This window comes from Puccinia triticina, chromosome 1A (genome assembly GCF_026914185.1).
Source record: "Puccinia triticina chromosome 1A, complete sequence".
NCBI classification, from domain to species: Eukaryota; Fungi; Basidiomycota; class Pucciniomycetes; order Pucciniales; family Pucciniaceae; genus Puccinia; species Puccinia triticina.
Genome location: NC_070558.1, coordinates 8,736,230 through 8,755,670, shown reverse-complemented (window position 1 = coordinate 8,755,670; position 19,441 = coordinate 8,736,230). Strand labels below are relative to the sequence as shown.

The window sequence follows — 19,441 nt, the reverse complement described above, 5'->3', positions numbered from 1 at the left end:
GAGGAATCAGAGGTTGGACGATTGATTTTGGAGCCACAGCTGAATCGGGTTTTGGGCCATCAGCTTGGATATGTACTGCATCAATGATAAATATGGCTTACATTTTGCAAGTATACGCAATCATCCGCCTGCCAACCTTGTCTCTTTGGTTGGAAAGTTTGGGTGGGTGATAGGCTTGATAGCTCGAACTGATGGCATTGGCGGCAATTTTCTGAGCTCTTTCTACATGCAAGGAATCAAGAATTAGAACGTTTTTGTGGTTTTCAGGATCATTGAGAAAAAGATTTACTCAGCTCCTCCTCGTCGGTCGGTCGATGAGCCGGAAGGCCTCGGGATGCGGGCTGAGAACTGTCTGGGAGGTTTTCTTCATCAGGTGGATTGTCCTGCGTTGAGCTGGTTTGATGGCGGGTGCGAGGCATATTGGTGGGTCAATGGGTCAACGTTCCAGGATGATACAAGGTCTACATATCCATATCCGAAGCGGGACTGGTGGCCTGGGCTACCTGCCCCCCGCCCCCCCCGGGGGATGGGAGGTACTTGGGGGCGGTACCCGGGTACCGCACCGCTTTTCCCAAAAAAACAGGCACCCGGCACCGCCTGGCGGGTGCGGGGCGGGTGCAGGCGGTTCAGGGTACCTAGCAACGGGTACATTTTACATTCTCTACTCAGGGATCCATCTTAGCAGACAACATGGGACTCGGCAAGACTTTGACTTGACTAGCACTGATTGTGACTTTGAAGAATGCAGCTGAAGAATTTGGCAATCCCACCAAGGAGCTTTCAAAGGAAACATTGTTGATCTGCTCATTATTGAACCTGTCAAATTGGGAGGCCAAGATCCATAAGCATCTGGACCTTAATCTCATCAAATATATTGTATACCAGGGAGAAGCACAAAAAACATTGACAGCACGTATCCTTTGGAGCCACAATATTATTCTGGTCACTTACGACACGGTGTCTACTCTTTATGATTCCAATTACAATGCTCTCTTTGAATGAACATGGTTTTGGAATATACTGGATGAAGCCCAGTGAGTTAATTCAACACAAATTACGGATTGTCATCCATGCTGTGTTACTGACAAATGCCATTTTCTAAATAGCCTGATTTGTGACCCATTGACAAACCGGAGCAGGGGCATTCTGGCAGTAAAGAGCCATTGAAAACTCTGCTTAACAGGAACACTGTTGCAGAATCAATTGAGTGACCTCTATACCTTACTTTGATTTCTAGGTGTGGACCCTTGGTCAAGGGAAGAAGTGTGGCAGACATTCATCACAGCAAACATCCGGCGCAAATCACCAAGGGAAATTGAACTGCTGAAACAGCTACTTGTCACCGTATTGTTGAGGAGGTTGAAAACCAATGTTCTCCACTGCCAGTTGCCGCCAAAATTGGATGAAACTGTGGGTCTACAACTAGTGCAACCATGGCGAGAGGACTTCCAAGAGCAATATTAAAACTTTGCAGAGATGTTTGGAGTGGAAAGGGCGAGTGAAGGCTGGGATTCCACAGTTTTTTTTTTGACAATTAACAATGCTCCGACTTTATTGTAATCATCCGGGATTAATTGAACCAAGCTTGGGTGGGGTGGGGATAGACTTGACTTGTGTGCAAAAGGTTTATCTGATGGTGAGTTTGTCAGAATCTCTTGGGATTTATTAAGAGGGAGTCCTTCTGTAGACTGATAGTCATTGAAACTATCTGAAGGAACCGTGTTGGAATCCAAGTGTTGAAAACCAGGCTACCAATCGTGCTCATTTTCTGGGCCAAAATTGCACAACTCATGTAGTCCGTTACTTCATAGAAGGAAGCAGAAGCATAGAGGAAAATATGATGGAGGTGCACTCTGTCATTTTCCAGTTTATGGTCCTAAAGTGTTCTGATTACTCTTTCTTGGTATACAATTCATTGTAGATACAAAAACAGAAGAAAGAGCTGGCACAGTGAGAGAGTTTCGTTAAGTCGATTGGAAGAAATTGATATTCACAAGATTGGTTCAACAGTTTATCTTTTGATGGCAGGATAAATAACAATAAGGAGGTGAGTTTCATTTTTGAAAGGGCTTTCCTTCCAGTCTTCTGCTCCAACAGCAGCGCACACACCCCTGGTTAAACCTGACCATACAAAATTGGTACATGGTGTATACATGTTACATAGAATTTAAATCTTACATGGTGTGTACATGTTACATGTCAAATAGTGCATGTGTACATGTCTTATGTGGTGTGTGTACATGTTGCTTATGGTTTACATGGTGTTTGTGCATGTCACAGGTGGTGTGTAAATTTTACATGTTTTTAAACTTCTTGCATGGGGGTTACATGGTGCAGGACATTCATGTGGGGTACTTGGGGGTTACATGTTGTGGGAACATCTTACATGGGGGTTGTGTGTTGCAGAAACATGTTACATGAGGATTGTGTGCTGCGGGAACATGTTACATGTTGCACATGATTGATACATGGGTTTCTTGGTGTAAATGTTTCATGGGGTTACTTGTTGCTGAAATATCTACATGGTGTTTATCTGTTGCAGAAATATGTTGTATGGGGGTTACATGTTGCATAACAATGTTATATGGGGGTGCGATGCCTGGGTTGCATGCCACATAACAATGTTATATAAGTGTTGCGGTGCCCGGGTTACATGTCATGTAACAATGTTATATGGGTGTTGCCGTGCCCGGGTTACATGCCCTGTAATATAGGGGGGTTGTGGTGCCCGCACGCGGACGACTCCCAATGAGGCCCTCTGCGAAGGGCCTTTTGGGCGGATGACTCCCATTGATTGGGAAAACAAATATAAATAAATGGTCTTTGAAGACTCCCAAAAAAAGCATTTAGGAAAACAACTCCCAACGCCAGTTGCGGCGACGTACAGGAGTTGTTTTCCCAATTTTTGAGAGTTTTTCTTCCAAGTCTCTATTTAAATTCAAGTTTCTTAAATTGTTGACCTCAAAAATCTTCCTTCCACATCTTGAGCTTTGGCGCCTATCAGAAGTATGTTTGTTTCACCCCGCACACATTGTCCAAGCATAACTAAAGCTTCTGCAAGGAGGCATGAGAGTTGTGAAAGGCTAGCTTAACTAAGCCTCTCAAACGGAGGGTCCGGGGGACCCTGCCCGGAGAGGCTTATGGATAATGTCTGCAGGCTGGCAGGGAAAGGAAGGATATTAAGTCCCAAAATCACTAGCTGAAAATTATTTAAAAATAAACCAAATATGTACAAAAAAAACTGAATAGACAGATTTAAGGGCAGTACTGATGCGCACCCTCACCCAACTGTTTGTGTGAAACACTCAAAAACTGATGGAAGGTATCTGTTTTGAAGGTCAAAGGAATCCTGCAGGATGTTTCATTGCTCTGAAGATCCGTTTTTGGATTTTCTGAAAATCTGCAAGAGTGAATATCATATCTGCAAGAAAATGTTACAATTGGATGGCTACAGGTGCAAGATCTGCAGATATCTGTGGGTTTGTGAATCCAAGATCCACAAGGCATGAGTGTTGAGTGTTTCAGATCCTTGGTTTACATTTCTTCAACTTTTTTATTAATTTTTGAAATACCAGTACAGGGAAAACGGTTGGGATTGAGGAGACAAGACCAGGGCCAAATGGAGGCTGAAGTCCAGAAGTGTCATTTGGCTCTGGGGTAAGTCCGCAGGAGCTGAGGGGGAGGCTGGCTGAGGCTTAATATCTTCCCTCCAGCCATTGGCCATTTCTTTCCCAGCCAACATTTTGAAATTACACGCAAGTCCTTCCCTGCGGGAGGGGCCGCAAAGCGGCCAGCCACAGGGAGCCTCCCAACAGGGGGGACTTGTGTTAAGTTAGTGTGAAAGGGGTGTGATGACGGCCTGCCCCTGTAAGCAATCTGTAATTCCTGTGACGTATTGGCCATATTTACAAGTGATTTTGACCTAAGTGTTGCCTTTTTATAAAAAAATTCAAACATTCAAAACATGTAGGAAATCATATGGATTCGCAAGATGCCATTGGCTTCTCGAGAGGTTGGGGGTCATCTGAGGGGCTTTATGGTCTTTCCAGCCGGCTGGTACTGCACACGCGAGAACCGCGACATCGCGTGCCCTGGCAGGAGCCCCGCGAGCACGGCAGGGACTTGCGAAAATCATCGCATTTCAGCTTTACAACTTTATACCATCAAGTAGATCACCGCGTTTAAACCATCAATCCATTAACTTCTTGACCCCCAAAAGAACAATAGAAAACGCGCATAAAAAAGACTAGTATAGATATTATTGTGTATGAGGATTAAGTATAAAAAATAACGACCAATCAAGAAAACAAGGAAGAGAGACCTCTCAATACTCTGGGAGATATAACTAGTACATTTTGTATACAGTATGATAATAATAAAACAAAGCCAGCAAAAAGGAAAACAGTCTGGGTGGATCAATAGCGAGCGACCGCGAATCTCTGAAATCGTAGATCCTGAACGAATCTGAGAAGTCCTGAGGACGCTTGTGTGCACTTCTCGATGTTTGACTGACTTCGCGGTTAATCACTGGGGAATCAAATTGAATTAGAGCCAAGTCAGATTGTACCCACATGATTTAAAGAGAAAAACATCTTACCCAAAATGGACACCATCCGGTAAAACATTGTGCCAAATTTTCAGCAGAAACAGCTTTCAAGATCAACTTATTGACCTGATTGGCGACGCTCAGTTCTTCATTGGGTTTGAAATCTCTCCCTAAACAAATCAGTTTTTTTGGATAAGGAGAGATTAGTAAACTTGGCGGGAATGATGGAAGAGTGAATGATCTGACCTGTGAGTTTTTGTTCGACCCGATTGACGACTGTCAATGCTTTATCATTGAGAACTTCAGCCTGGGCAGTATCGTATAAATTGGTTTCGACCTCTCTCGGTCGACGCATTCGGGGGCCCGCATCTGGAGGAGCGGGAATGGCGGTAGCCCCAAAAAAAGGGATAGAGACGCGATTAGAAACACATTGGAGAGCCTGAGAAGAGCAAAGTTCCAAGCTCACGGTTGGTTGCACCGCCTTCTCGTTCATCTAGTTGCCTTCCGCCTTTGACCAACCTCCAATTGATCAAAGGATCATGCACAAAAGCCTCCAAGACAGCCATGATACTTTCTTTGTTTGATCTCATTACCCTCATCGTATTTTCGCTAGTGATTCTGAACGTCCCTTCAACCCCACTTATCTCCATCGCTTGGACGAGCATCCTTGTCAATCTGAAGGGTATCTTTTCAGGCCATTTCTGTTGATTGTTAAAGGGAAAAGAAGACGTTAAGATTGGGTGTAATTATTGTCAGTCAGCTCGGGCGTACCTCTCGTGTCATTGCTACTTCGAAACAGTCTCCGAAATCAACGTGAATAATCATTCCGGTGACTCGATCCAAGAGCAAGTTCGATGGATGTCGATCTCCCAAGCCCAAAACGTCTGTGTACACAAAAATGGGTCATGCGAAAAGCAACAAGACACATATAAGTTCAATAAACCATCCAGCATAAGCGCAACAAATTTGTGAAAATGGTTAGATGGGCATGAAACGTACGTCCAACCATTGACATCACAGCCAAAGATCGAGAGTAATTGATTCGTCGATCTAACCAGGCCTCAGAATTCCTGCTCTTCAGCCACAAAACCCGATATAGATCTTGCCCGGTAGTATTATCCATCGCATATTCAAAAACCTCGACTTTCTGTGTCAAACACAACCGTTCGTGATCGATCGCCATTTGTTGCATTAATCGTGCTTCAATGTTCAGCAGAATCTTTCGGCCTTCTCGGTAATTCCTTTCAATCCAACCCAAAAATGGATGTTTGTGGGCATAATAAGAGACGATATCGATATTGACCGGCCAAAGTTTCGGACTGTACTTACTTGATCAATACATGGAGTGTGTCCGTGTTTTCGATCCAAGCCAACAACCCAGAATTAGGAGCCAGGGGAATGACCGCATATCGCCGAATGTTCAGATGTCTCTTGAAAGTTTCGGGATCCTTGGAGAGGAGAGTATTGATCAATCCAAACAACTGCATCACCCGTTCATCTTGTCTCAAGTCCTCGTGTCCTTTCAACAAGAATCGGTAACATCGACCTTCACTGCCAACGATCGACAACTCTCGAGGCCTTTGTTTAGATCCCATGATCTTGCAGATCGGTGAGATATACCCGATTGTGATCACTTGCTTGCCACTGCGGTAAGTACCTAATATGTTCAAATCCAAAAGATTTCGGAATATTGGTAAGAAAAGGCTCGAGTTAACTTCTGAGTATTTGACTAGCGTAATCGAAATTCTGACCTGGAACAGCAATTTCAAGATCGCGAGCGTCCAATAAGGGTGGAGAGACAGTCTGCATGTCAAGCATATGGGTCATCTGAAGAGATTTCGCGATACTGCGGAAGACCTGCAAAGACGTGCAAACCAAAAACATGAGACTAGTTTATATTCTCGTTGTTATTCAAGCAAAGTGTTTTGAAGAAATCTCTTTACCTGGTAATACAAATCCCATGCCTGATTGAGATCGCTCACATCCCCTCGCTCTCTGTACTTCCGACAGCAAGCACGAGCCTCCGACAAATCGTGACCATAAGTCGTGGCAAAATGTGATTCCCGAATCGTTTCAGGGCCCTTCAAAAAGAACATGGATGACGTAAGACATAATTTTTTCCTCGGCAATCCTGCTTCATCAAACGATGCTTACCTTCTCCAATAGGTCATGTAGCGGCTCCAGAGTGGCAAACATTGCGTCGATATTATGGTCTCCGTAGAACAATCGGGATGCCTCCTCCAAGCCCTCATACCACATTTCGGGCCACAAGATCGCGGCTCTGACCAATTCACTGCTGACCAACAAGGCCTACAAAACAAATATCGAGAATTGTTTCAATTCATTTTCAACGGAAATGCAACTAGGCACGGGAACCAACTGACCTGTTCGATGAGAAGTGCACTGTGCATCTTCATCTTGGTGATTATGTCGAGCGCTGCTTTCCTTCTAGGTTCGTTGGGGTATTTAGACGCCACTACCAGCGGGTATACTAATGCTTGCGGGTGGGCTTTACCAACATCACATAAGATGTTGTGGATAAGACGTCGAACGTTGGCACTGGGGGCATGGATCCGTGCAATCAACTGAGGAACGACCTCCAGCCAGGTGTCGATGCTAACGTTGCCGAAACCATCTTGGATAGCATTCGCGACTACTTGGTGATCACCGTACTTAAACCAAATCCCGAGTAATCTCAAGATATCTTGGAGTGCATTGCCGGGTGACAGAGCGATCGATTTGAAAAACGCTAGAACGGCCGGGACTAGATGGTATTGGACGATCTCAGCTGGGACCGAATTGGCATCCTGGTTGCGCTCGTAATGGGAAGCCACCTTCGAATTCGCCAAGGCCCACGCATGCCAAGCTTTATACCAATCTGGATCGAGTTCTGATGAAAGTTTGTACGATTCTAGGATTTCTGCAACTGCTGGCGAGCTCCAATCCTCCTGCAATTGGGATTGCCATTCGCCAAGTTTCAGATGACAACGAGATAAAAGTCGCTGATGTCCGACTCGTCGACTCTGTTGTTCAAAGTCTTCTTCACTCAGATCTCGGTGATCAAATACATCTTCACTCAGTCGAAGCGTAAAATCTTTCAGGTACATCAAACTATCGTGTTTCGCTCCAGAACCCCACATGTATTTGATGTGCGAGTAAATCACCAAAGGTGGACCACGCTAAACCATATTGGATGAGAGAAGACTGGCATCAGCGCGATAATTAGGGAGAGATGGGTGCTTCTGTAAATGCATTACCGATTCAAGACCATTGCCGATGTTCTCACTCATCAAGGAATTCAGAGTTTTCTCGGCAAGTCCTAGCCTTCCCGACTTGCGACACAGCCCTGCGAACTTGATCCACATCCCTACGTCTTCTCTTGGTGTCAAAACTAAGGCTCTGACCTTCAGGATTCTCTGCCAAACTTCGACGTCGCGTTGGCAGCCTTTTAGCCGCTTCATCCAAGTCTGCTGGATCTGCAGCTGTTTGCTTGGGTCATCGTCCTTACACTCCTTATAGGCTATGATTTCTTCGAGCTCCGAAAGCATTTGAACCCTGACAACGAGACTGTGAGGAGGCCGAAAAAAGAAATTAGTTCGACAGAAGGTCGTAGATTGCTATAGTTAACGGGAACTTACTTGTAGGCACGACTATAACTTTCGCCCAAGAGAGTCGAGAGCTCAGTGTCCAGTGTGTCACGAGCTTTGTTGATAAGTTTCTGAGCAACCGAATGTTGACCACGATGGATGGAAAGGATGGATTTAAACCAAGCCTTTTCAGCAGAATCGGATTTCAAAACGTTGATATAGCTATCCATACTATCCCATTGCGCCAATCCCCAAGCAGCCGCAGCCGCCAATGGAGCCATGGTCCGCTTGACCTCGTTTGATGAGCTCTCCCAGTTATCCTGAGCAAGTTCCGACAAAGATTCCCATTCTCCTAGCGCATGTAGACATCTCATTCCGCCTAGGATGGCATCGATCGATTTTGGGTCTTCTTCTAGCTTTCGGGTGTAACTGTTTAAGGCGTCCTCCCAGCGTTCAAGTTCTTCGAACCATTCCTCCCGGATCTCCATCCCGAAGCGCTGTTGAGCCATCGTTAACACCCCCTGGGCCGAGTCTGGTTGCTGCAAATGCTGATTGATCTGAATCAGACTGTCCAGCGTATCCGCTGTGGGTTCTGTGAACGCCTCGATTTCCTTGTAGTGTAAGGCTTTCGCAAATGCATGACACTTTTGAGCATACATGCCCAAGGTACTGATCCGGATCGGTAAGACTTTTTCATCGTGTTCCATGAATTCCGCCAGGTTTAGAAGAGTTTGAGTGATTTCGGGAGGAATTGTCGGCGAAGAGAGTGCAATCTGAATGGCCGCGACTAATTCGAGCTATGAGAGGAACGCGTAGTTAGTAAGCGTTGTGAGTTACTCGGCTCCAAGGGCGCTAAGACATACCTGATATCGTTCAAATAGCTCCATCCAGCAAGACACAAAAGCTGCATTGAAAAGCTCCCTGGCCAATGGCGGGTAGACACTTGATAGATTGGCGCAAGCCCTCAGACAGTGACTTGGGGAAGATTGTAATAATTGGACGGAAAGCCGCTTGATCCACTCTTTCCAATCCTCAGATTTCGGCTTCTTGACTGTCGATGTTTCCCAAGCAGATTTTAGGTTCTGTTGATTCACTTGAAACTTGGTCGTTCCGGCATCTGGTGCGATGTCGGACTCGACTGTTACATTCGCTTGAGGTTTGTTGAAATTAGGGTCTGGCAAGGTCTCCCCCTTCAGTAGTTTCAAAACCAGCGATTCGTATAATGGATGTGAGTACCGTGCTTGAGTCAAGGCCTATACATGTTTGTCGATGGGACACATCAGTTAGTCGTACATCCCTTTAGCAAAGCATTAGTAAAAACTCACATGATTGACTGTCGACAGAAAGATAACAAAGTCGGGCCCGATCTGAATGAGGATACTACATATCGCATCCATCGTCAAGCTCCTCAACTCGTTGTTACCAACGTTAACCACTCTGATCAGAGGGTGGATGACTCTCGAAACTTGATCAATCAAATTGATCTTCATACTCAACACATTCAATGTGATGATAGCGTTCTTCCTCAAGCTAAGTGGCAACTCGGGTTTTTCGATTGTCTTGATCAGGCAAGGCAAAACTAATTGAATATAATCTTCCAAGTTGTTGCCGAATGTCTGAAACGCTTTCAGGATGTGATTAAGAGTTTGATATTTCTTCTCCAGAAAGCTACTTGACGATTCTGACGCTCCACTTGCCGTTCCTGAGCTTAGACTTCCGGATGCTGCGACTGTGTTGCTGTAATCAAACGAATCGATGAGAAGCGGTAGGAATGAAGGGAGGTACGTCCGGAATTCACTTTCTAGCGCTAGTGCTATAGACTCGATCAGATCTACGATGACCGTCAAAAGTGTCGAGCCGCTTGGTCGGGTGGCGGTGACGATACCGTTTTCATTCAGCCCGCCGGTTGCGGAAACGCCAACCCCTCCGCTCACATTACCGCCTGTTCCAGATCCCCCAGCCACGGTGCCACCGCCGGTGCTACTCGATGTGTTATTCATGCTCCAAAACTCGTGGATCAGGGTGACAATGGACGGGAGATGATTCCTGATGTGATGCTTGACCATCTGAATCAAATAACCAAGTTGCTGAAAGTAATATTCCTGTAAAGCCACATTGCAGAGACGCATAGCACTTAGATATGCTGGAATCACTTTGGGAAGAAATCCTACACACTTCAATCTGAGCGATCGGAATATGTAAATGATGGCCTGTACGACAGCGGCGTGATGATGCGACAAACTCGAGTCTTGAAGAATTGATAGCAAGGCCGAAAATGCAACGGTGGGATAATAGTTTTCATTCGAAGAACCAATCTGGTCAGGATGAGAGGGGTCGGTGAGAATAGGGGCCAAATCCAAAGAAGACCCAATTCCAAGGGCGATCCCACTGCAGCCGAATTGGTCCAATGCAGTGTTTCTGTAGGGATCTAGGGCGCCCAGAATTCCTAAGACTCGCAACGCTTCTCTGCGAACGTGACTTGATGCTTCGGTCTTCAAAATCGATGTGATAATTGGTAAGAGCGTTGGCTCGTCAAAGTAAGGCTCGACCACATAGCCCGTATTTGAGCAGAGCTGACCCAGAGTTTTCAAGGCTGCTTCTCGTTTTCCCGTCGATGAAAGATCTTTCAAAGTATCCATAATCAAATGCATAATAGTGCCTGTCTGGCTGGAGACCTCGGCTCCTCCTACTCGTGCCAACTCGCCCAGAGCCATCATGATTGAAGAAGCTACAGCAGGGTTCGAATCCCGAGCCTTCGGTAATAAAACTTTCAGCATGGGGGCCACGTATGGCTTGGTGAGACTTTTTGAACAGCTGATAAGATGGGCTAGGAGATTAGAACTTTCTTCTTTGCGCCGGACGTCACTTGAATATTCGAGGTCTGTCAAAAGTTGGATCAAAGTTTTCCTGAGATTCGGTACGATGTAAGCCGGGTTACGCTTGGCGAGTCGTCCAATGGTCTTAATAGCAGATTCTCGGATCACATGAACCTCGTCGTTTAGTACAATGAATAGCTGTTTGATGTTGTTAGGGTGGGCCAAAAAACGGTCAAATTTCGGATCTAAGGCTAAAAGAGTAGACTGGCGTATCGACGGTAGCGGATCGGCAATTACGACAGCGAGTAGCTTGGTTAGGACATCGGATATCAGCTTGATAGCATACGATGAATTTTGATGGATAATTGGATCCCGGGCCAAAATTTGGGCGCAGCAAGTGGCAGCAGCTTGCCGAACATCTGGTGACTCGTCATCTGCATATCGAATCACGACATCCCTCACGAATTCATTCAGCCGATGCCCTTTGAAGTTGAATGTACCAAAGGTTTTCAGCGCCAGAGTAACGGTCGCTCGATCGGTCTCCATGGCCTGCAAATGAAAACCAAACATGGAGTCGATGCATCAAAAAAGATGAAAGAGCACTTCCAAAGGGGAGGATCAAGGGAACTTTGATAACTTACGCTGAGGTCAGTGGGATTGGAAGCAGCCTTCCAATTGATCGGCATCCCAGGAGGCTTGAATTTTTCTCCGGAGAGTGTCACCGCAAGCAGGTCAAGCAACTTCTCTAGTAAACCAAATCAAATAAAACAAATGAAACGGAAATCTGACAAATTAGATCACGTCGGCAGAACGAAGAGCAGAAAAGTTCGAGAGTACCTTGGACAATGGGCAGCAGAGGGGGGATGAACCGTGCCAAATCAACTAGTGCTGCCCTAAGAGGCTCGCTGAGACCGTTGGAAAACATCAATTCGAGTAATTCGTGCATATGCTTGGTCATTGCTTGCCCCACGGCGGAAGCACACTTGCTAATGCAATGGAAGATGGAGGCTTCGGAAGGACTGTTCTTTTTGCCCCGATTGACTAAAGCTTCCTTGATGGATGCCAAAACGGCCTCGAGATATAAAGACATCTGCTGCTTGACGGCTACGGCGACGTGACCGATTGCGTAGAACGAGGTGGTCCGATCCCGATCCTTGCGTAGTTGTTCGATAAGATACATCATACATTGATAAAGATATGTCGAGGAAAATTCAGCGGAGTTGTAAGAAGCCAAGGTGGGTATCAGTTCGACTACTGCCCGTCGGACTAGGGCCTCGCGATGATCTTTATACGTCAAAACTTGATCGGAGATTTCGTGGAACCTCGGTCGCATGAACTGAAATAGATGACCATCATCAGTTTTGACAGCGAGCATGGGGTATTATCAGGATGGGATGAGCAAAACACTATGGCCATCACAAATCAATCCACAAGCGAAGAAAAAACACTCACAGCTCCACCTTCGAGGATTAATTCTTTAATTCCCAACAGGCTACCATGGATGGCATCAGAAGTGCCGAGTTTAAAGCCTTTCTGGGCCTGCTGTAGAACCATCGAGAAGCATTCATCCCGAGTGGTACTTTCACGAGTGGAGGTAAAACACAGTAGACCAGCCAGAGCGTCTGAGGCCACTTCTCGGATGACCACTTTGGGATCACGCATCGCAGTCCACAGATTGTCGAGTAGATCGGGCAAGGCGTCATAGATCACACTCGAAGGAGGCACCCGGACCATCTCTCGCAGTAGGAGGGCGGCGGCATGTCTTCGTTCTTCTTTTCGCTCACCCTGTAGCCATTCGATGACCCGGACCAGCTGTTTTCGGACGTTTTCCAACATGAGATTGCCGCCTTTCGAGCAGAGCCGGGCTAGAATGGAGGCACATTACCGATGATGAAAACGTGTGGGAAGATAAGCTCGACTGGATAGTGATCGACCAGAATGAGATGACCACTTGCCGAATATTTTGGCCGCATAGCCCATGACTAGCGGATCTTGGCAGGGCAAAACTTTCTGAACATAAGAAACTAGTTTGTAAGCCCTGGTGGTATCTTCGCCCATGATGTCGATGAGCTTTTCTGTGGATAGACGAGATACAGGAGGTAAGAGATTGATAGATGCGTGAAAAGAAATGTTGTAGTGAGATTGAGGTACCCATTGCTTGGAGGGCGCCCAATTTTTCGTTCATGTCATTTGATGATACTGCGATTTGGATCCGGCCACTGACTTCATTGTAGACTTTTGTAAACGAGTCGCCCGTTACTCCTCGAGAGGAGGTGAGAACCTAAGGGGATGTGATCAATTGATGAATTTATGTTTATCTGTGTCGGTTTGTGGGAAGACTGTAGGACTAAATGTTTTAGTTGAGGACGAACAAATTGTTGGACTTCATGAGCAGCACGGGAGCGGAGCTCGTCTGATCTAGGGGAAGCAGTCAACAGTCAGGATGGAGCGTGCTTGTGCTGATGAATTTGATGATGTGATGAGGGTTCCTGTGCGGTGACTGACCTAGACTTGAGATCGACGAGGATGGCTTCGATCGGTCTTGGGGCGATTGATCGATCCATGTGGGAGGGGGTGTGGTGCGGAAGCGGTATGAGATGGATGATAAATTATTTGTTTTGAGGGGGCGCAAGAGGGTCGATCGCAGGATGATACGAATCAATGGTTGGGAGTGTACATTCGGACTGAGACTGAGAGGCCAGACAGATAGTAGGGTCGCTGTTCACATGAGTCAAGTTGGCCGATCGAATCGAGCCAGACCGAAGAGTCTGGGGAGTGGGCGTACACGAGGCGGACAGGCGGGCGTGGTTGTTCGGCGGGAGTGAGTGTTTGTGTGTGGATGGCTGCGGCCTCAGTGACGATCGGGAATATTTGGTCGGCCGGTGCCCATCGAGGCCCATCTGGCTTTAAGGCGGAGCGGGAGCCCACCATCCCGGGTGGGTCCCCGTCCGATCGGGGGGGGCGGGGCCAACTGGCTTCCTCGTCTCTGAACCTGTGACATGGCCGGAGACAGCTCTCGCTGACAGGGACGGGGACGCGTCGCCGGCTGACTCGCCGAGACGCGCCGAGGTGAAGACAAGCAGTGGGGATGGATATCGGATCACCGATGGTGCAACTAATCATGTTTTAGAGGGTCCTTCCTGATGCCCGAAACTGTCGGCGGCCCCATGTACACAGTGCTGGATTAATATATTCATCACCCCTTCCATCTCCCAGAAAATACACCCGCTGACATCACAGTGCAGCGACCGTAGAAGTTGAACCGCCCATCGACAGACAGGAAGAGCAAGTTTACATAAATGGATATCCGGCTTGACGTGGACGAGACCGGCTCCTCCTATCCCATCCCATCGGATGCCGATGCCCTGCTCTATCATCACACCTCTACCGAAACACAACAATCACCCCATCATTCCGAGCACGGCCACGGCCACGAAGATATACCGAGCCAGGCCGAGTCCATCGAATCCCATACCCGCCCAGCGCCCAACATGCCCCCGCCGATCACCCACGAACTCGACCCGTTTACCCATTCGATCGGGATCTCAGACGAGGACGAGCAAGGTTATGCCTATGGAACCGAGGATGAGAAGGAGCCCGCATACGCAAACATCGTCCTCGAGGATCACACCTCCTCATCCACCCAACTCAACTCTCTCAACACACCCGCCAACCCTCACTGGGGCCCCGCACCCGCCGGACGCGCCCTCAGGCGCAATCGCACCAGGAAGAGGGTCGCACTCACAAACGGAAACTTGGTTATCGACCGCCCCATACCCGCTCGATTGTTAAGCTTCCTGCCCCGTCGCGGAGAGGAGGAGTTCGAGATCATGTCTTACACCGCTGCCACGTGTGATGTTCGCTTGCTCGATAGTCTGTCTTTCTTCTTCCCCATCCCCCTCCCACGCGAACCTGACCACGACATCTTTCTTTTTTGCATCATTCCGCCCATTCAATTCAGCCTGATGATTTTGAATCTGAGAGATACACCCTCCGAGCTGCTAAGATGAACCGCGAAACCGAACTGTTTGTGGGAGTGACGATGTACAATGAAGACGAAGTGTTATTCACGCGAACGATGCACGGAGTTATGAGTTAAGATCATCTTCCCACCCACGATCGTCAGATCACCAGCACTTTCTCAAATGTAAAATAGCCGCCACACAAAAAAGAGCAAGCACTAATATACGTGTCGCCTTATTATCATCCTCAAAGAAAACATCGCCCATCTTTGCACCAGAAATAAATCCAGGACGTGGGGAAAAGACGGCTGGAAGAAAGTGGTGGTCTGCATCGTTGCGGATGGGCGGAAGGTCATTCATCCACGAGTTCTCGACTGGTAAGCTCTCCTGGTCACCATACATACATAGTCCTGTCAGCGCTAATACACGGTTTCTTGGGGGGTAGTCTTTCCGCATTAGGTGTTTATCAAGATGGCGTAGGATCCAACATGGTTCAAGACCAACCCGTGACAGCACACATTTACGAGTTCACCACCCAACTTTCGGTAGACAGTGACCTGAAGTTCAAGGGATTAGAGAAGGGGATCGTGCCCACACAGATCATCTTCTGCATGAAAGAGCGCAACCAGAAGAAGATCAACTCTCACCGGTGGATGTTCAACGCCTTCTGTCCACTCCTTCAGCCCAACGTCTGCGTGCTTCTCGACGTGGGCACCAAACCGGGCCCGCGTAGCTTGTACCATCTCTGGAAATGCATGGATCTCAACTCAAACGTCGGTGGCGCGTGTGGTGAGATTTGTGCGATGAAAGGCAAAGGCTGGCTCGGACTACTCAACCCCCTAGTGGCCGCTCAAAACTTCGAATATAAAATGTCAAGTGAGCACGTTATTAGGCACTCACACCTGCGCTATGCCTTGTGAGATACTGATGATGAGAATGTTGGTTGGTCTTCTAGACATCTTGGATAAACCAACGGAATCCGTATTCGGCTATATATCTGTTCTACCCGGCGCATTCTCAGCCTATCGATACATTGCACTCAAGAACGATGAGATCGGGCGGGGACCGCTAGCGTCGTACTTCAAGGGCGAAACGCTTGCCGGTCGGGATGCGGATGTGTTTACGTCGAACATGTATCTGGCCGAGGACCGGATCCTGTGCTGGGAGCTGGTGGCCAAACGCGGGCACAACTGGGTGCTAAAGTACGTCAAGAGCGCCTGGGGCGAGACCGATGTGCCCAACGAGGTCCCAGAATTCATCAGTCAGCGCCGTCGTTGGCTCAACGGAAGCTTCTTCGCCGCTATCTATTCCTTGGCACATATAGGCCAGATGTCTCGCACCGAACACTCCCGAAAGAAGGCTCTTGCACTCTACTTCGAAGGACTCTACAACTTTTTGAATCTTTTATTTGCTTGGTTTGGATTGGCAAACTATGTGAGTATGATCCCTCCTCCCCCTCCCCCCTCTCGGCTTTTCTCAGTTATTACAGCGTGAGCTAACATACTGCTGTCCTACATCAGTACATTTTTTTTGTACTACTATCATCCTCACTCGAAGACCCATCTCTCAAAATGCCCAAGGCGATCACAATTATCAATACTTTATTACACGTAAGATTACTTGCTCGCTTTAGTCGCATACGAGAGTAAGATGATTGACATGTGTAGAATGCTATTGCTTAGTATCTCTATACTGGAACTTTGATAGGGTGCTTTTTGCTATCCATGGGAAACCGGCCACAAGGGTAAGTGACGTGACTTTCAGTTACTAGCCTTAAAACAAATAGTTGACGGTCATTCTATCCTTCCCAGGGCCAAGTGGAAATATATTTCTGCTATGATCATTTTTGCATGCCTTGCACTCTACATGTTGGTCGCGTGTGTGTTGATTTTAGTCAAAGCTGTCAAGGGTGGAGCCAATGCCACCCTTTATGCGCAGATCGTCATTTCATTGATTGCTACTTTGGGTAAGATCGAGCAATCTTGCTCTTATCCGATCATCCTTGACCCGCTCGCTGACTGATCTGGCATTTTGCTCGACTCAGGCTCTTGGATCACGTCAAGTGTCCTGGCGCTAGATCCGTGGCATTTGCTAACCTGCATGTTGCAGTATTTGTGAGTAACCACTCAGCCAATCTATCAGAATTTGAACCAAACGTCACTCATCATTGAGTGTTTATTCCTCTCAGGTTATTGGCCCCAGCATATATCAACGTACTCAACGTCTATGCATTCGCAAACCTTGTAAGCCAGCAACTGGTGCCACACAACTGTGTGATTCTTTGACGATTCTCAGACTGAATTTCGTGTGCGTACCCTTTTGACACGGCGTAGCATGATTTTTCTTGGGGAACGAAGGACCACAATATCATTTTAACCGACCTGGGAGTGGCAGTCTCTGCTGGCGATTCGAAAGTAGAGATCACATGCCCGCTGGAGCAGAAAGATCTTGACCAGACTTATGACGACGCGCTGATGAACCTGAAAACTCGGCCGAAATTGGTCGAAAAGAACCGGTCGGACAAGGAGAAAGAAGCTCTAAAGCAAGACTATTACAAAAGCGTCCGAACAAACGTTGTCCTGCTCTGGACGCTCACCAACGTAAGTCTCCTCCCGATCCGCCTTGATCGATTCTTATAGGTACACTCGCTGAGCGCTGGGTTATCTAGGGTATCTTGGTCGCTTGCATTTTGGATGGCGATGTGAGAAGCTCCTTTGCTTTGGGAAAAGCCAGCTTGAAGGTCCGGCTATACATGATCATCATTCTTGGCTTTGTAGCCTTCAGTAAGTCTCCGCCCTGATATCAATCATCAGACCGTCCTTCTGACCAATCCTCCAACTTCTCCCCTCCCTTTTTGTTTCACAGTGGCGCTGATCCGGCTCGGCGGATCAACAATCTACCTCGGCATCCGGCTGTTTGCCGGCTGATTTCATACTGTCAACTGTTTGGCTGTTTAAAACATTTTGACTGTGGCATCCATTATGTGTAGCAACAACCAGATCCACACGTGTTTATTTATATTGCGCACCAATGTTGTACTTGGATGTAATTTTTGGCTTTCTTTAAGGGGCTTAACTAATTGACTCCCAAAAATTACATTCTGACTCAAAACGTAATTTTTGGTAGTTGGAATGTAATTTCCCCGCATAGATTGGGAGTTGGAAATGTAATTTTACAAGAAATTGCAGAAAAAATACCTTCTCACTGGGGTACCCAAAGCCCATCAAAGTTTTACAGCGGGCAGAAGCCCTCTCAAGAGCACATGCTGCGTGCACTGTGGGTCTAATTTGGTGGATTTGCTAATCTTTGAGTATGTATGTACAGTGGGTCATCTAATGTTTTTGGCACTGCATTTTTCATTGCAGAAGCTCAGGCAACAGACCCAAAGTGATGGGATTGGCTGCAGGGGTGTAAAATAAGTTCCCAAGAATGATTATGATAGAAAAAAAATGAAAGTGAAAAATATGAAAAGTGTGAAAATCTTCCAATTTTGTGCAAATTTCTCAGAATATTTATTAGTGCTCAAAGCAAGGAGAGAAAATTACAGAGCAGTATGGCATGTGACAGGAATGATAAAAAATGAAAAACTGAGACCGTTTTCAATGATTTTTTGGGTGAATGAGGTATCCACCCATTTGAAATAGAAGTTGGCACCTGCAGGCCAAATCAACACCAATTTGACCAGAATTATTTGATCCAACAAAAATCATTGAAAATGGTCTCAGTTTTTTTTCATTCTTTATCATTCCTGTCACATGCCATACTGTGCTCTGTAATTTTCTCTCCTTGGTTTAAAAGGATTCTGAGAAATTTGCACAAAATTGGAAAATTTCCACACTTTTCATATTTTTCATTTTCATTTTTTTCTGTCATAATCGTTCTTGGGAACTTATTTTACACCCCTGCAGCCAATCCCATCACTTTGGGTCTCTTGCCTGATCTTCTGCAATGAAAAATGCAGTGCCAAAAACATTAGATGACCCACTGTACATATGAAAGGGTTGATTGGTTAGAATTTAGAGAGAACAACAGCATAATACAACAAATATACAATCAATTCCGCATAAATGAACCAATAAAGTGCTGATGTGGGGACTGGCTGCAGTATTTCCCTACCAGCCCCTGCCTGGATGTTTGTCAACAGCTGCTAAGTCATGGGTTAGTTGGGTTTATGCCTCACAGACACTTTAGAAGGGTATTCACCAGGTCCCTCAACTTGCCTCAGCTGTTCCAAAGCTATCCACCTATAAATGTATCCACACTACCCAAGGCGCCAAGCTCACCATTTATGTAGAGAAAACTGGTGAAAATGCAATTGGGACTTGCTCAAATCTGTTGCCTACATGAGGGCATAACACAGTGGCATTTGGTGGGGACTAAAATGGGGCCCCCAATTCCCATGGAAGTGGTAGTCCCCAGCCTGCTCTGATGGGGAGTACAGTGAGCCTTGTATGCAATTAATTTCTAGTGGAACTAGACATTTCCCTCTGCAGGGCTTGGATTGGGTTGCCAAAAGGCTGCAGGCTGCCT

The 19,441-nt window shown here is 46.8% G+C and overlaps 3 protein-coding genes across 3 annotated transcripts; 1 reads left to right on the top strand and 2 right to left on the bottom strand.

Annotated features, from left to right (window-relative positions):
* Positions 1-4,524: 4,524 nt before the first annotated feature.
* PtA15_1A972 (uncharacterized protein) lies at positions 4,525-13,513 on the bottom strand (the record flags this gene model as incomplete). Its single annotated transcript, XM_053166055.1, has 22 exons — positions 4,525-4,527; positions 4,598-4,716; positions 4,793-4,915; positions 5,013-5,247; positions 5,318-5,430; positions 5,546-5,787; positions 5,876-6,203; positions 6,298-6,403; positions 6,490-6,627; positions 6,701-6,856; positions 6,931-7,725; positions 7,804-8,113; positions 8,185-8,930; positions 8,997-9,386; positions 9,459-11,498; positions 11,591-11,694; positions 11,787-12,285; positions 12,402-12,814; positions 12,905-13,024; positions 13,101-13,230; positions 13,322-13,367; positions 13,455-13,513. The coding sequence occupies 22 exons, from the start codon at positions 13,511-13,513 to the stop codon at positions 4,525-4,527; spliced, it is 7,215 nt and encodes a 2,404-aa protein (XP_053017185.1).
* A 94-nt stretch (positions 13,514-13,607) lies between these two features.
* On the bottom strand, positions 13,608-14,072 carry PtA15_1A971 (uncharacterized protein; the record flags this gene model as incomplete). Its single annotated transcript, XM_053166054.1, has 1 exon — positions 13,608-14,072. The coding sequence occupies one exon, from the start codon at positions 14,070-14,072 to the stop codon at positions 13,608-13,610; it is 465 nt and encodes a 154-aa protein (XP_053017184.1).
* A 176-nt stretch (positions 14,073-14,248) lies between these two features.
* On the top strand, positions 14,249-17,838 carry PtA15_1A970 (uncharacterized protein; the record flags this gene model as incomplete). The annotated part of the gene is made up of 13 exons (XM_053166053.1): positions 14,249-14,806; positions 14,911-15,043; positions 15,165-15,288; positions 15,357-15,787; positions 15,867-16,345; positions 16,432-16,521; positions 16,594-16,655; positions 16,723-16,877; positions 16,956-17,025; positions 17,100-17,154; positions 17,245-17,511; positions 17,580-17,694; positions 17,777-17,838. The coding sequence occupies 13 exons, from the start codon at positions 14,249-14,251 to the stop codon at positions 17,836-17,838; spliced, it is 2,601 nt and encodes an 866-aa protein (XP_053017183.1).
* Between the last annotated feature and the right edge of the window lie 1,603 nt (positions 17,839-19,441).